At 59.2% G+C, this 14750-nt stretch overlaps 1 protein-coding gene across 8 annotated transcripts in view; it reads left to right on the top strand.

The window, feature by feature from the left end:
• KANK2 (KN motif and ankyrin repeat domains 2) overlaps positions 1 to 13791 on the top strand; it is a 29564-nt gene extending 15773 nt beyond the window's left edge. For 4 of the 8 annotated variants that reach the window (XM_071212745.1, XM_071212748.1, XM_071212746.1 and 1 more), the window contains 10 exons: positions 144 to 311; positions 408 to 495; positions 893 to 1123; positions 1603 to 1690; positions 3176 to 3395; positions 6749 to 6891; positions 9429 to 9629; positions 9711 to 9800; positions 10704 to 10793; positions 11879 to 13791. In XM_071212745.1, the coding sequence (XP_071068846.1) occupies positions 144 to 311; positions 408 to 495; positions 893 to 1123; positions 1603 to 1690; positions 3176 to 3395; positions 6749 to 6891; positions 9429 to 9629; positions 9711 to 9800; positions 10704 to 10760 (1286 nt within the window). In that variant the 3' untranslated portion in view covers positions 10761 to 10793; positions 11879 to 13791. Of the gene's footprint in view, positions 1 to 143; positions 312 to 407; positions 496 to 892; positions 1124 to 1602; positions 1691 to 3175; positions 3396 to 6748; positions 6892 to 9405; positions 9630 to 9710; positions 9801 to 10703; positions 10794 to 11630 lie in introns of those variants that run through there. The other 4 variants (XM_071212750.1, XM_071212749.1, XM_071212751.1 and 1 more) reach the window with 4 other exon arrangements.
• Positions 13792 to 14750: the final 959 nt, after the last annotated feature.

The raw sequence follows: 14750 nt of genomic DNA, 5'->3' as shown, positions 1-14750 counted from the left end.
ACTTGACGAGAGGATACAAGAAATCCCAGGGAAAATTTGGAGAGCGCCGGGGCCCCGGTCTGCGCCCCACTGAGGCAGCTACTACCACGGGTATTTTGCCATTACTTACAGGGGGGTGCATGCCTCTTTCCCTGCCCCTCCAGGTCTCCCACGGGGTCCTGTGGAACTGTCCTCGTCACCCCCGGGGCCCGCGGCCACCTGCCCGGAGCAGCCGGAGAAGAAAGCAAACCTGGCGCTCTCCAGTGACACCACCTCCAGGAAGCCGGCCGGGCATGCAGCCCCGTGCACGGCGGAAGAGCCCGGGGATCCTGGTGAGCTGCGGAGAGGGGGGACCCCGGGAGGCCCAGGCAGTGGGGGGGGTGGCGTCTGGCCGGCAGGGACCCTCACGGCGGCTCTCCTCCCCCCAGGTGTGCGCCCCGATGGGAAGCGGCAAGAGGATCCCGCCGGCCCCGCAGCGCCCCCGAGGAGCCTCCAGTTCGTGGGGGTCAACGGCGGGTGAGAGGGGACCCCCCGGCCCCCTGCTCCGGTGCCCGAGCGCCCGGGTCTCTGCCCCATCAAACTGGTCCCACTGAGGCACGGCGAGGCCTGAGGTCCCACGGCGGCCCCGGGGGGCCCCGAACGCCGGGGCCTAGGAGCCCCGATTTGTCCAGAGGTGGCGGGGGGGGGCGGGCGGGGGTCCTGCATGCGCAGTGGGACGAGGGTCCGAAGCAGCAATGCCCGCAGCCCCCCGAAAACCAGCGTGCACTTATCGAGCGCCAACTGTGTACCGGCCTCTATAAAGCACTTCCCCTGATGCTGCCGCGATGTCCGTTTATGATACCGGATGGGGAAACTGAGGCCGGCGGTCACATCCCGTGCCGCCGGCCACCCGCCACCTCTCCTCCGTCCCCAGATACGAGTCGTCGTCCGAGGACTCCAGCACGGCGGAGAACTTCTCGGAAAACGAGAGCACGGAGGGCGAGGCCGAGAGGGTCCCGGGGGTGGTGGCCGAAGCCCCCCGGCCCGGGCCCGCGGGGGTGGCAGGCCCCCAGGGCGGCCGGCACGAGCACCAGCTGTCTCCAGAGTCCCAGCCCGTGCCCGCGGCGGAGGGGACGGCAGGACCCCCGAAGGACGAGGAGTTCCGGTCGGTGTCCTGGGTGGGCGGGACGCAGGCAGGGAGTGGGTGGTCGAGTTCCCACCAGCGGAGGGACCGTCCTATCAGTCATGCACACTTTAGTCTGAAGTCATGACCGCGCCCTTTCTCCTTCTGGGCACCGGAAGGGGCCTGAGCGTTTCGGGGGGGCGGGCCGGCGAGGTTTAATCCTTAAGCCACCCGCTCTTAGTTCTGGGCCCTTCCAGCTTTCGTCCTTTTTGTCCCCTGACGCAAAACCCGCCGCCTGGAAACGACCGTCCCTCGTCACTGGCCCCTGGGACGAAACCTTAGCCTGGCCAGCTCCCTTTCTCGGGGGCGCGGCGTGACGGCGTGTCCCTGGAGAAGGGTCTGAGGCCCTGAAGTCCCACCTGGGCAGGACTCGGGGGGAGTTGGGGCCTTCCCTGAGCATCCCAGGGGGGGTGCGGGGGGCGCCTCAGAGAGATCCCCCGTCTTGTGCCTCCTCTAAGCAGGATGGAGCTGAGCCCCGACCTCGTCTCGGCCTGCCAGGCCCTGGAAAAGTACCTGGACGACCCCAACGCCCTCAGCGAGCGGGAACTGGTACGACAGGCCCCGGCCCGCTCGCGCCTCCCTCCGCCATTTTCCTTCTTGTTATGTATTTCTGCTCCCCATTGTTTGCTCTCTCTGTCTGCTCTGTGTGTCTGCTCGTTGCATGCTGTGTGTCAGCTCGTTGCATGCTGTGTGTCTGCTCGTTGCGTGCTGTGCATCTGCTTGTTGCATGCTGTGTGTCTGCTCGTCTTCTTTTTAGGAGGCATTGGGACCTCCCATGTGGGAGGCGCCCAATCACTGGAGCCGCCCCTGCTCCGTGCTTGTCATGTCTCTCGTTGTGTTTCCTCGTTGCGTCATCCTGTGGCATCAGCCCGTCGTGTCAGCTTGCTGTCTTGTTCATCTTCTTTAGGAGGTACCGGAAACCGAACCTGGGGCCTCCCACATGGGAGAGAGGCGTCCAATCACTGGAGCCGCCTCCGCTCCATGCTTATTATGCCTCTTATTGTGTTTCCTTGTTGTGTCATCTTGTTGCGTCTTCTGGTCGTGTCTGCTTGTCACATCAACTCGCTGTCTTGCTCATCTTCTTTAGGAGGCACCAGGAACCGAACCTGGGGCCTCCCATGTAGAAGGGAGGAGTCCAGTCGCTGGAGGTGCCTCTGCTCTGTGCTTGTTGTGTCTCTCGTGTTTCCTTGTTGCGTCATCCTGTTGCGTCTTCTTGTTGCGTCAGCTTGCCACACGAGCCCATCACATCAGTTCACTGTCTTGTTCGTCTTCTTTAGGAGGCACCAGGAACCGAACCTGGGGCCTTTCACATGGTGGGGAGGTGTCCAATCACTAGAGCCACCTCTGCTCTCTGTGTTTGCTCTATTTCTCATTGTGTTTCCTCATTGCGTCATCCTATTGCATCTTCTTGTTGCGTCATCTCACCGCACGAGCGCGTCATATCCATTTGCTGTCTTGTTCGTCTTCTTTAGGAAGCACCAGGAACCAAACCTGGGGCCTCCCACACGGGAGGGAGGTGTCCAATTGCTGGAGCCGCCTCTGCTCCATGCTTGTCATGCCTCTCATTGTGTTTCCTCGTTGCATCATCTTGTTGCATCTTCTTGTCATGTCTGCTTGTCACATCGGCTCGCTGTCTTGCTCATCTTCCTTTAGGAGGCATCAGGAACTGAACCTGGGGCCTCCCACATGGGAGAGAGAAGTTCAGTCACTGGAGCCGCCTCTGCTCTGTGCTTGTTGTATCTCTTGTGTTTCCTTGTTGCATCATCCCATTGCATCTTCTTGTTGCGTCAGCTCGCCGTCTTGCTCGTCTTCTTTAGGAGGCACCGGAATCCGAACCCGGGACCTCCCATGTGGTAGACGGGCACCCAACCGCTTGAGCCACTCCCACCTCCCTCTCTCTGCCTTTTGGGGGTCCTGGGATCCCAGCCAGGAGCTGGGGGGTGGGGGGTGCTTGGAGAGGGGCCAGGGAGGGGGGCCTTGTCGGGGAGGCCCGGGGCGCCGCCCACCCTCAGGTCCCCCCTCGCCCCGGTCCAGAAGGTCGCCTACACCACGGTGCTGCAGGAGTGGCTGCGCCTGGCCAGCCGCAGCGACGCGCACTGCGAGCTGGTGCGGCGCCACCTGGCCGCCTTCCGGGCCATGTCGGCGCGGCTGCTGGACTACGTGGTCAACATCGCCGACGGCAACGGCAACACGGCGCTGCACTACTCCGTGTCGCACGCCAACTTCCCCGTGGTGCGGCAGCTGCTCGACAGCGGTGAGCGGCCGGGCCGGGGCGCCGCGGGGCCGGGAGGCACCTCCTGCCAGCCCAGTGGCGGGCGCAGCGCTGCCCTCCCGGTCCTGTCCAAGGGGGGAGACGCCACCTTCCCAGCCCGATGGGGGAGACGCCACCCTCCCAGCCCGATGGCGCAGCGCTGCCCTCCCGGTCCTGTCCAGTGGGGGAGACGCCACCTTCCCAGCCTGATGGGGGAGACGTCACCTTCCCAGACTGATGGGGGAGATGCCACCTTCCCAGTGTGATGGAGGAGATGCTGTCGTACCCATCTAGTCCAATGGGGGAGACAGTACCCTCCCGGTCCAGTCATTTGGCTGAGACGCCACCTTCCCAGACTGATGATGAAACACTGCCCTTCCTGTCCTGTCCAATGGGGGAGACACCACCTTCCCAGTCTGATAAAGGAGATGCTGCCCTACCCATCTAGTCCAATGGGGGAGACACTACCCTCCCGGTCCAGTCCTTTGGGGGAGATGCCACCTTCCCAGCCCAATGGGGGAGACACCACCTTCCCAGTCTGATGGAGGAGATGCTGCCCTACCCGTCTAGTCCAATGGGGGGGGACACTACTTTCCCAGCCCGATGGGGGAGATGCCACCTTCCCAGTCTGATGAAGGAGATGCTGCCCTACCCGTCTAGTCCAATGGGGGAGACACCACCTTCCCCAGCCTGATGGGGGAGATGCCACCTTCCCAGACTGATGGTGAAACACTGCCCTTCCTGTCCTGTCCAATGGGGGAGACACCACCTTCCTAGCCCAGTGGGGGAGATGCCACCTTCCCAGTCTGATGGAGGAGATGCTGTCCTACCCATCTAGTCCAATGGGGGAGACACTACCCTCCCGGTCCAGTCCTTTGGGGGAGGCGCCACCTTCCCAGTCCGATGAGGGAGACACCACCTTCCCAGTCTGATGGAGAGGACACTGCCCTACCCATCTAGTCCAATGGGGGAGACACTACTTTCCCAGCCCAATGGGGGAGACGCCACCTTCCCAGTCCGATGAGGGAGACACCACCTTCCCAGTCTGGTGGAGAGGACACTGCCCTATCCGTCTAGTCCAATGGGGAGACACTACTTTCCCAGCCCAATGGGGGAGACGCCACCTTTCCAGTCTGTTGGAGAAGTTGCTGCCGTACCCATCTAGTCCAATGGAGGAGACACCGACCTCCTGGTCCAGTCCAATGGGGGAGAGACCACCCTCCCCAGCCTGATGGGGAGACACCACCCTCCCAGTCTGATGGGGGAGATGCTATCTAGTCCAATGGGGGAGACACCACCCTCCTGGTCCAGTCCATGAGGGGAGACGCCACCTTCCCAGTCTGACGGGGGAGACGCTGCCCCTCCGGCCCGATGTGGGAGACGTGGGCTCTGCCTTTAGCCCTGGTATAATGGGACAGACGGGCCTCATGGAGAGCTGGGGCCCTCCTGCCGTCCCCACGGGCCCCCAGTGGACACCCAGAAGCCTTGTGTGGGCAAGGCCACGGGCTCCCGTCTGGGACTTGGAGAGAAGACGTGGTCCTCAGCGAGACAGGGAGAAACCTGTCCTTCCCCAGACTGACGGGGGAGGCCAAGTCCACGGTCTAGAAGAGACAGGGCCCATCTCGAGGGTGCATGGCCCTTCTAGACTAGCGGGGGACTTCCAGCTTCTCTTGGCCCTAAATGTAGGGGGGATCCAACTCCAGGGGCCTCTAGTCTGATGGGGGAGGTGCATCTCCACTTCAGGAGCCCCTGGTCTGACGGGGGAGGCGCGTCTCCACTCAGGAGCTCCTGGTCTGATGGGGGAGGCGTGTCTCCACTCAGGAGCCCCTGGTCTGACGGGGGAGGCGCGCCTCCACCTCAGGAGCCCCTGGTCTGACGGGGGAGGCGCGCCTCCACCTCAGGAGCTCCTGGTCTGACGGGAGGTGCATCTCCACTTCAGCAGCCCCTGGTCTGACGGGGGAGGTGCGCCTCTACCTCAAGAACTCCTTGTCTGATGGGGGAGGTGTGTCTCCACTTCAGGAGCCTCTGGTCTGATGGGGGAGGCACATCTCCACCTCAGGAGCCCCTGGTCTGATAGGGGAGGCACATCTCAGGAGCCCCTGGTCTGACGGGGGAGGCGTGTCTCCACTTCAGGAGCCCCTGGTCTGATGGGGGAGGTGTGTCTCCACTTCAGGAGCCTCTGGTCTGATGGGGGAGGCACATCTCCACCTCAGGAGCCCCTGGTCTGATGGGGGAGGCGCGTCTCCACTTCAGGAGCCCCTGGTCTGACGGGGGAGGCGCGTCTCCACTCAGGAGCTCCTGGTCTGATGGGGGAGGCGCGTCTCCACTTAGGAGCCCCTGGTCTGACGGGGGAGTCGCGCCTCCACCTCAGGAGCCCCTGGTCTGACGGGGGAGGTGCGCCTCCACCTCAGGAGCTCCTGGTCTGACGGGGGAGGTGCGCCTCTACCTTAAGAACTCCTTGTCTGATGGGGGAGGCGTGTCTCCACTTCAGGAGCCCTTGGTCTGATGGGGGAGGTGTGTCTCCACTTCAGGAGCCGCTGGTCTGATGGGGGAGGCACATCTCCACCTCAGGAGCCCCTGGTCTGATGGGGGAGGCGCGTCTCCACTTCAGGAGCCCCTGGTCTGACGGGGGAGGCGCGTCTCCACTCAGGAGCTCCTGGTCTGATGGGGGAGGCGTGTCTCCACTCAGGAGCCCCTGGTCTGACGGGGGAGGCGCGCCTCCACCTCAGGAGCCCCTGGTCTGACGGGGGAGGCGCGCCTCCACCTCAGGAGCTCCTGGTCTGACGGGAGGTGCATCTCCACTTCAGCAGCCCCTGGTCTGACGGGGGAGGTGCGCCTCTACCTCAAGAACTCCTTGTCTGATGGGGGAGGTGTGTCTCCACTTCAGGAGCCTCTGGTCTGATGGGGGAGGCACATCTCCACCTCAGGAGCCCCTGGTCTGATAGGGGAGGCACGTCTCAGGAGCCCCTGGTCTGACGGGGGAGGCGTGTCTCCACTTCAGGAGCCCCTGGTCTGATGGGGGAGGTGTGTCTCCACTTCAGGAGCCTCTGGTCTGATGGGGGAGGCACATCTCCACCTCAGGAGCCCCTGGTCTGATGGGGGAGGCGCGTCTCCACTTCAGGAGCCCCTGGTCTGGCGGGTGGTGCAGGGGAGATGGAGATGGGTATCGTCAATCCGAGGAAAAGGAGAAATTAGCCTAGACTGATGGAGGCAAACACCCCCCCCCCCCAGCATGTGAGAGTCTGATGGTGGAGACACGGCCTGGTCCTCGGGATCTGCCCCTGCCCTGCCCCGAGGCTGGCCTGGCTGCCTTGGCGGGGCCCGCGACTCACGCCCACCTTGCCCCGCCCGCCCAGGTGTGTGCCAGGTGGACAAGCAGAACCGTGCGGGCTACAGCCCCCTCATGCTCACCGCCCTGGCCGCGCTGGAGAGCCAGGATGACCTGGACACTGTCCTGCAGCTCTTCCGGCTCGGGGACGTCAACGCCAAGGCCAGCCAGGTAGGGGTCCACTGGCTGTCGTGCGCCGCCCCTCGGGACGCCCTGCCCGGGTGCTCCAGGACCGGCCGGGGGCCGAGCCCAGCCGTGATCTCGGGCGTGTCCCCATTCCCCAGCCGGGAAGACCGAGGCTCTGAGAAGCAGAGTTGGCTCCTCCAGGCCCAAGCCAGAGGCGCTGGAATACTCCAGAACCTGCTTCTTACATACACGCCTGCCCCACCCCCAAAAAAATACAGAAAAAAAAGGGAAAAAACATGGAGCGGCTGTGGCTCGAGCGGTTGAGCGCCTGCCTCCCACAGGGCGGTCCCGGGTTGGGTTCCCGGTGCCTCCTAAAAACAAAACCAAACAACAAGCAAACACAGGAAAGAAACCAACTCAGGGGAGCCGATAGGGCTCAGTGGTTGAGTGCTGGCCTCCCATATATGAGGTCCCAGGTTCGCTAATTCCCAGCCCTGGTACCTCAAAAAAAAACCACACAAACAAAAAACATGCCAATATAGGACCTTCTCAGGGGGAAAAGGGGAGGGCAGGGTCCCATGTAGAGGTCTTCACCCTTTGCTTAAGATTTTAAAATTTTATTTTGCTTTTTAGAGCAGTTGCAGGTTTACAGAAAAACCACGCAGAAAGTAGCGTTCCCATATACCACCCCTCACACACACAGTTTCCTGATTATTAACATTTTGCATTAGCGTTGCATCTTTGTTACAATCGATGAACCAATATTATTAGAATTACACTATTAACGAAAGTCCATAGTTTACATTAGCCACTCCCCAGTTGTCTCTGCCCGGCCTTGGTGACCACCAATGTGTTTTCTTTTATTGACTGATTCCGGACGTTTTATTTGAATGGGCTCACATGATATCTGTCCTTTCGTGTCTGATTTCAAGTTCCACCCGTGTTGCCGCGTGTATCAGAATGTCATTCCTTTTTACGGCCGAGTAATAGTCCGTCCTCTGGCTCTACTCTGTGTTTATTCATTCATCTGTTGATGGACATAGATTTAGTTTTTTTTAGGAAGTACTGGAAGTCGAACTTGGGACCTCATATATGGGAAGCAGGTGCTCAACCACTGAGCTATATCTGCTCCCCGGTTTTTTTTTTTTAATTTTTAAAATCTCTCTCCCCACTCCCTTGTTGTTTTTCACTTGCTTCGTCTGTTCATCTTCCTTGTTTCTTTTTTTTAGGAGGTACCAGAAGCTGGACCTGGGACCTCTGATGTGGGAGGGAGGTGCCTGGCTTGAGCCACCTCTCCTCCCTGCTTTGTCGTGTCTCTCATTATGTTTTCCTCCCTACATCTCTTATTGCATCAGCTCACCATGCCTGCCCATCGCGTCAGCTTGCTGTCTTCTTTAGGAGGAACCGGGAACCTCTGCCCCCTGCTTTGCTGTGTCTTTCATTATGTTTTTTCTTCTTGTGTCTCTTGTGTCAGCCTGCTGTGACTGCCCGTCACATCAGCTCACTGTCTTCTTTAGGAGGCATCGGGAACCTCTGCTCCCTGCTTTGCTGTGTCTCTCATTATGGTTTTTCTTCTCGTGTCAGCTTGCTGCCCCTGCTCGTCACATCAGTTCACTGTCTTCTTTAGGAGGCACCAGGAACCTCTGCTCCCTGCTTTGCTGTGTCTCTCATTATGTTTTTTCTTCTTGTGTCTCTTGTGTCAGCCTGCTGTGACTGCCTGTCACATCAGCTCACCGTCTTCTTTTGGAGGCACCGGGAACCTCTGCCCCCTGCTTTGCTGTATCTCTCATTATGTTTTTTCTTCTTGTGTCTCTTATGTCAGCCTGCTGCGACTGCCCGTCGCATCAGCTCGCTGTCTTCTTTAGGAAGCACTGAGAACCTCTGCTCCCTGCTTTGCTGTGTCTCTCATTATGTTTTTTCTTCTTGTGTCTCTTATGTCAGCCTGCTGTGCCTGCCCGTCACATCAGCTCGCTGTCTTCTTTGGGAGGCACCGGAAACCTCTACTCCCTGCTTTGCTGTGTCTCTCATTATGGTTTTTCTTCTCGTGTCTCTTGTGTCAGCCTGCTGTGCCTGCCCGTCGCATCAGCTCGCTGTCTTCTTTAGGAAGCACTGAGAACCTCTGCTCCCTGCTTTGCTGTGTCTCTCATTATGGTTTTTCTTCTCGTGTCTCTTGTGTCAGCCTGCTGTGCCTGCCCGTCGCGTCAGCTTGCTGTCTTCTTTAGGAGGCACCGGAATCCGAACCAGTGACCTCCCGTGTGGTAGCCAGGAGTCCAGTCGCCTGAGCCACAGCTGCTTCCCCCCCATTTAATTTTTGTTGAGGTTTAACCGACGTAGAGAAAAGCGTCCTGACCTGAGCTCGGGACACCTGTGAGTTAGGACTCTGCTTTAGCTAGAGCTCCAAGGAGGAAATGTTTAAGCTACAACGTGAAGGACGGCCAGGAGCCAGCGGGAGAAGCAGAGGCACAGAGGTGGGGAGGCTGTCACGTCCGAGAGCCCGGAGGAGGCACTGGGGAGCCACGGAAGGTTCCGGAGCGGGGCCAACCCGCCCTGGGCCCTCAGCCCATCTCTTCCCCGCTGCCCAGGCCGGCCAGACGGCCCTGATGCTGGCCGCGAGCCACGGCCGGGCGGACGTGGTCAGAGCCCTGCTGGCCTGCGAGGCGGACGTGAACGCGCAGGACGAGGACGGCTCCACGGCCCTGATGTGCGCCTGCGGGCACGGCCACCGGGAGGTCACGGCGCTGCTGCTGGCCGCGCCCGGCTGCGACATCGCGCTCGCCGACCGCGTGAGTCCCCGGCGCGGCCCGCTGGGGGGCGGGGGGGGGGGCGGCGGGCGGCGCGGCCCCGTAGCATCCGCTGCCTTGCAGGACGGGAGCACGGCGCTGATGGTGGCCCTGGACGCCGGGCAGAGCGAGATCGCCTCCATGCTGTACTCCCACATGAACATCAAGTGCTCGGTGAGTCCCAGCCCCCCCAGAAGCAGACGATCTAGCCGGACAACCGAGAAGCAAATCAGGACCCGATAACCAGAGATTGCTAAGAAATAGGAGGGCTCACGAGGGGGAAGGTGTTCGAGACGCCCGCGATGAGGTGACGTTAGAGCAAGACCCCCGAGCAGGCGAGGGAGCGCAGTCGTGTGGCTCTCTAGGCGGAAACACCGGCCGGTGCAAAGGTCCTGGGGCGGGGACGTGCCAGCCGCGTTGGAGGAATCCTGGCTGGCTGCGAGGGGGGACAGGAGGGGAGGGAGGCGGGGGTCATTGTGCCAGGCTGTGGGAGCCGTGGGAAGGATTCAGGGCTCCTCAAAGTCTCGAGAGGATCCACCGCGGACAGATCTCACCTCCGCGTCTCTAACCCAGCGTCGCTCTCGCTTTGACTGCAAAATTCTGGGTGTTTTTTTTTTTTTAACCACGCCTGTTGGCAAAACGCTCCCCCAGAAGCCTAACTGGAGACGGGTAATGCTGTTGACGGGGTACTGAGAGCCTGACGGAGGAGCCTGACAGGGTACTGAGAGCCCGTCTGGAGCCGGTCGAGGGTGGCACGGCGGGCGTTGACCACAGCGACTCCCCAGAATCCCGGAGAGGGGAGGTCGCTGGCATATCAGCCAACCCTCTCCACCAGGTTTCTAGGGTGTCCGTTCATTCATTCATTTCTGGGAGGTACTGGGGATTGAACCTAGGACCTCATGTGTGGGGAGGCAGGTGCTCAACCACTGAGCTACACCCGCTCCCCAATGAGAGATTTTTTTGGTCTGTCTTAGGAAGTACCAGGAATTGAACCCAGGGCCTTGTGCATGGGAGGCAGGTGCTCAACCACTGAGCTACATCTGCTCCCCAATGAGTGCTTTTTCTGGTCTGTCTTAGGAGGTACCAGGAATTGAACCCAGGACCTCACGTGGGAAGCAGGCACTCAACCACTGAGCTACATCTGCTCTGCGATGAGAGGTTTTTTTGGTCTGTCTTACAAGGTCCTGGGAATTGGACCCGGGACCTTATACGTGGGAGGCAGATGCTCAACCACTGAGCTACATTCGCTCTGCAATGAGAGTTTTTTTTGGTCTATCTGTCTTAGGAGGTACCGGGAATCGAACCTGGGACCTCATGCGTGGGAGGCAGGCACTCAATCACTGGGCTACATCCACTCCCCAATGAGAGTTTTTTTGGTCTGTCTTAGGAGGTACCGGGAATCAAACCCGGGACCTCATGTGTGGGAGGCAGGTGCTCAACCACTGAGCTACAACCCCTGAACTCTGCTCTAGGGTTTTCTCGAAGGTCCAGGTTTCCCCGGCTCTACAGGCCGGTGCGTGGGCCCGCCCTGGTGCTGCTGGGATCAGCCTTGGACCGCTGTTTCCTCAGCCGCGAGGTGGGGGGGGACAGGCCGGGGGCTGTCCTCTGCCGTCAGCTCCGTGTTCCTGCCCCCAGGGACCCCCGGGGAACGAGCCCTCATCCTCCCTCGTCACCCCCTGGACCACTGCAGGTGCCCCCAGCCTAGTCTGGGGCTCCCACTCGTGTCCTCCACAGAAAATCCAGAGGGCGCCGGGAGCACCTAAGCCGGGGCACGTCCCCCCTCTCCCCTGAACCGTCCAGGGCTCCCACCTCCCCCGGAGCAAAAGCCCGAGCCTGTCCCCCCAGTGGCCCGCCCGGCCCTGCACGACCTGTGCCACCTGCGCGCTCCCTGCCCTCGCTTCTCCTCACGCTTCTTTCCTTGACCCCCGGCTCCCTCCGCTCCAGCCACGCCGGCCTTTTTGCTGCTCCTTCCCTGTTCTGACCCCAGGGCCTTTGCGCTTGCAGGTTCCGCCACCCTCAGACCCTTCACGCTGACCCCTCTGCACGGTCGGCTCAGACGTCACCCCCCCCCCCCCGCCCATCCCTTGTACCCGGCGACCGTCCTCTGTTGTGCCTCCTCGTTGGCCTCTTCGCGGCATCTTCCCTCAGAAAGTCTCCTCCTCGAGGCCCACGCCTCTTGCCGGCAGCCAAGCCGGCACCATGCGGACTTCTGAAGGAATGCCAGGCAAAAGGACCCCACCCTCTCGTTTCAGTTCGCCCCGATGTCCGACGACGAGAGCCCAGCATCCTTCTCCGCTGAAGAGTAGCCGGAGTGGACTGTCCCCGTTCTCTCCCCTGCCCTCTCCCCACCCCACCGGCCACCCCCCCCTTTGCCCTCCCCAAGGCCCCCCGTCTCGAAGTCAAGTGGGTTTTTCTTCTGCTTCCTGGGTAAATCCCCCATGGCGCAGGGAGTCACGCCCATTCCGAGCCGCCACCGCGCAGACGAAAGCTAAACTCTTGTACAAACTGGCGCGGGTGGCCAGCGCTGGGGCGTGCGTTTTATGATGCCCATTGAGGACACTACATTGGCTGTCCTGGTTGGAGGGAGTGGGAGGGGGGGAAGAGAAAAAAGGATTTTTGATTCATTACCAAGCGGGACGGGGGAGTCATAACATTTGTGGCCGAATTTGAATGTCACTGGAATCGCGCATTTTGCTTTTGATCCTGAGCGTCACTGCACGGGAGGCGAGGTCTCGAGGGGGCGCGACCCCCCCAGCCCCCCCCACATTCAATTGTTTGGTATAGAATGGCCTTCTGTCCATGCTCGCCCAGACTGCTTTGGTCGGGGGTCATTTTCCCCTGGGCCCTTTACAAGACAGATTCTGTCCTTGCCGCCGGGACAGAAGAGCTGTCCCTTCTTTTGCCTTCTTGCTGCCACCGCCAGTGCTCCCCCCATCCCCCCGAGGCCGAGGTGAAGTGACATCTGGGTCATCGATTCACGTCCAGAAAATCCCCCCCGAAATCCTTTCCCTCCCCACATGACTCGGCACCTCTTCGTTTTCCTGTAAACGCTTCAGGAGGGGCGGAAAAAGAGATCGAGAGTGGCTAGACCCACAGGAGACCAGAGCCTTTTCTCTCCTCCCCCCTGAGGCCCCCCTCTGCCCTCAAAGCAAAGCAAACAGGGCATGTGCTTCTTGGCAAAGCCCAGGACAGGCTCCAAAAAAATCCCATGTGTGCTCGATTAAAAGTTGGCTGCCCCCAGAGGACCCGCGAGGCAAACTTAAAGAGACAGGGCCCTGCGGAAACCAACCCAACGAGAGACAAATGGCTTTTCTACCGCCTCGAGGCTTGCCTGGCCGGGAGCCTGCTGGAAACGGGGGCTGGTGGGAGGAAAGAGCTTTCCAGCATGGCCCGTTTCATCCCCCAGACCTCAAGATCGTTTTCTTTCCTTCGTGAACCAAAAAGGAAAAAAAAAAAAAGAAAAGAAAACAGGGGTGGATGGAAGGGCAGGGCTGTCGAACCTCTAACTGGGGCGTGAGATCCCGATAAAGGCACGTCTTTGGGGCTTTGAGGCTGAAGTTTAGCAGAACCAAAAAAGCTCACACGATCCTGAAATAAAGCTACGTGCTGGCTGCCTTCCCGGAAGCATGGGTTTCTTAGCTTGATGTAGCCCGGCTTGCTTTGATTGTTTTATTTAAGGGATGTACCGACAACAAAGGATGGCCAGAAGGAGGCAAATAAGATAGGGTGTGGGTGCAGGAATTGGAGCGAAAAACCAAACCGCACCCCAGCTGGTGGGGACGGACGTCTGATGGAGGATGAGGCTTTGGGCAGCGACGAAAAGCGGTACAAAAATTGTGTGCCTAGGTCTTCCACCCTGGAGCCAGCGGCCGGCTGGCGAACGTGTTTATTTTAAACTCCTAGAAGCAGCTCACTGGCCCCTGGAACCAGGGACCCCCACATAAAGGCCCTATTTACCCATCCTTAAGGGGCTCGCCATGGTAGGTTCCAGGGGTCCTGCCCTCGTGCCTTGCATTTCTCACGTATACTCGTGACCTTGAATTTCACTTTCCGACCACGGTACGTTCCACGAAGACAGTATTACACATAAATGAAGTATTCCTTTTTGTAATCTTTTTTTTCAGAAGGTAAATGGATTTATTAATAAAGCTACCGATAAAGGCGATGCTTCGGTGTCTTGCCTTTATCTCCTGCTGCCCTTTAAGCTGTGAAACGTCTCTTATTAAATATGGACTCATTTTGAAAAGGGTTCGAGCCTACAGAAAATTGGCAGGATTTCAGTGAACTCCCTTATGCTGTGCTCTATGGGGCACTGTCCATTCCCCTGTGCTATTAGCCACAGGTGGCTATTTCCCTTTAAATGAAAAGTAATTACACTTAATTAGTGTCCAATAGCCACAGGTGGCTGCTGGCTACTGTCCTGGGCGGTGGAGCTACAGAACGTGGCCATCGGCACAGAAAGTTCTATTGGACACCCGACTATTGACACCTTGGAAAAAGTAGCTCTTTTACTGATTATTTCCCTTATTACAAAATAATTTCTAAAGCTTATTAAGAAAGAAAATTCAAACAACCCTGGAGCATTTGGCATAGCCGAGGTCATGGACCCACTTGGTAGAAATGCTGTTGTCAGCACTTTGGAGTGCATCCTGCCAACACTTTTTCGAATAGGTTGGCTCTTAGTTTTTTTCCCCATTTGTTTTCATGGAGATGTAATAGGTGGGCATTGTGTGCACAGAAGGGTACAGCTTCCAGGCTTAACTGACAGCCTGTTTGCAGCCACACCAGCTCAGGAAGTTGGAGCCCCCAGCAGCTTCTGCCCTTCCACTCACTCTCCCTGAGGGCCATCACTCCCCTGTTCTCACTTCCTCCGTTTTTTTCCTCTGGGCTGTTTAACCCAGAGATAATGGGTGGCTTCCAGAGGTTTTAGGAAGTTCCAGAAATTTTATGCAAAGGAGTGTATTTCTCTTCCCATCAAGTTTCAGTTTCCCAGAGGAGTTTGAGAGCCCAGAATCTTCAAGGGAGGGCAAAAAAGTGTTTCCCGCAAGCGATTGCTCGGGACCATTTTGCCATTTTTATTGTCATTGTTGTCTTGTTCAGCTCAGCTCCATCCCCCCACCCTGC

Source organism: Dasypus novemcinctus, chromosome 30 (assembly GCF_030445035.2).
Source record: "Dasypus novemcinctus isolate mDasNov1 chromosome 30, mDasNov1.1.hap2, whole genome shotgun sequence".
Taxonomy (NCBI): Eukaryota; Metazoa; Chordata; class Mammalia; order Cingulata; family Dasypodidae; genus Dasypus; species Dasypus novemcinctus.
Note: the sequence above shows the minus strand (reverse complement) of the source record. Positions and strands in the feature narration are given on the sequence as shown.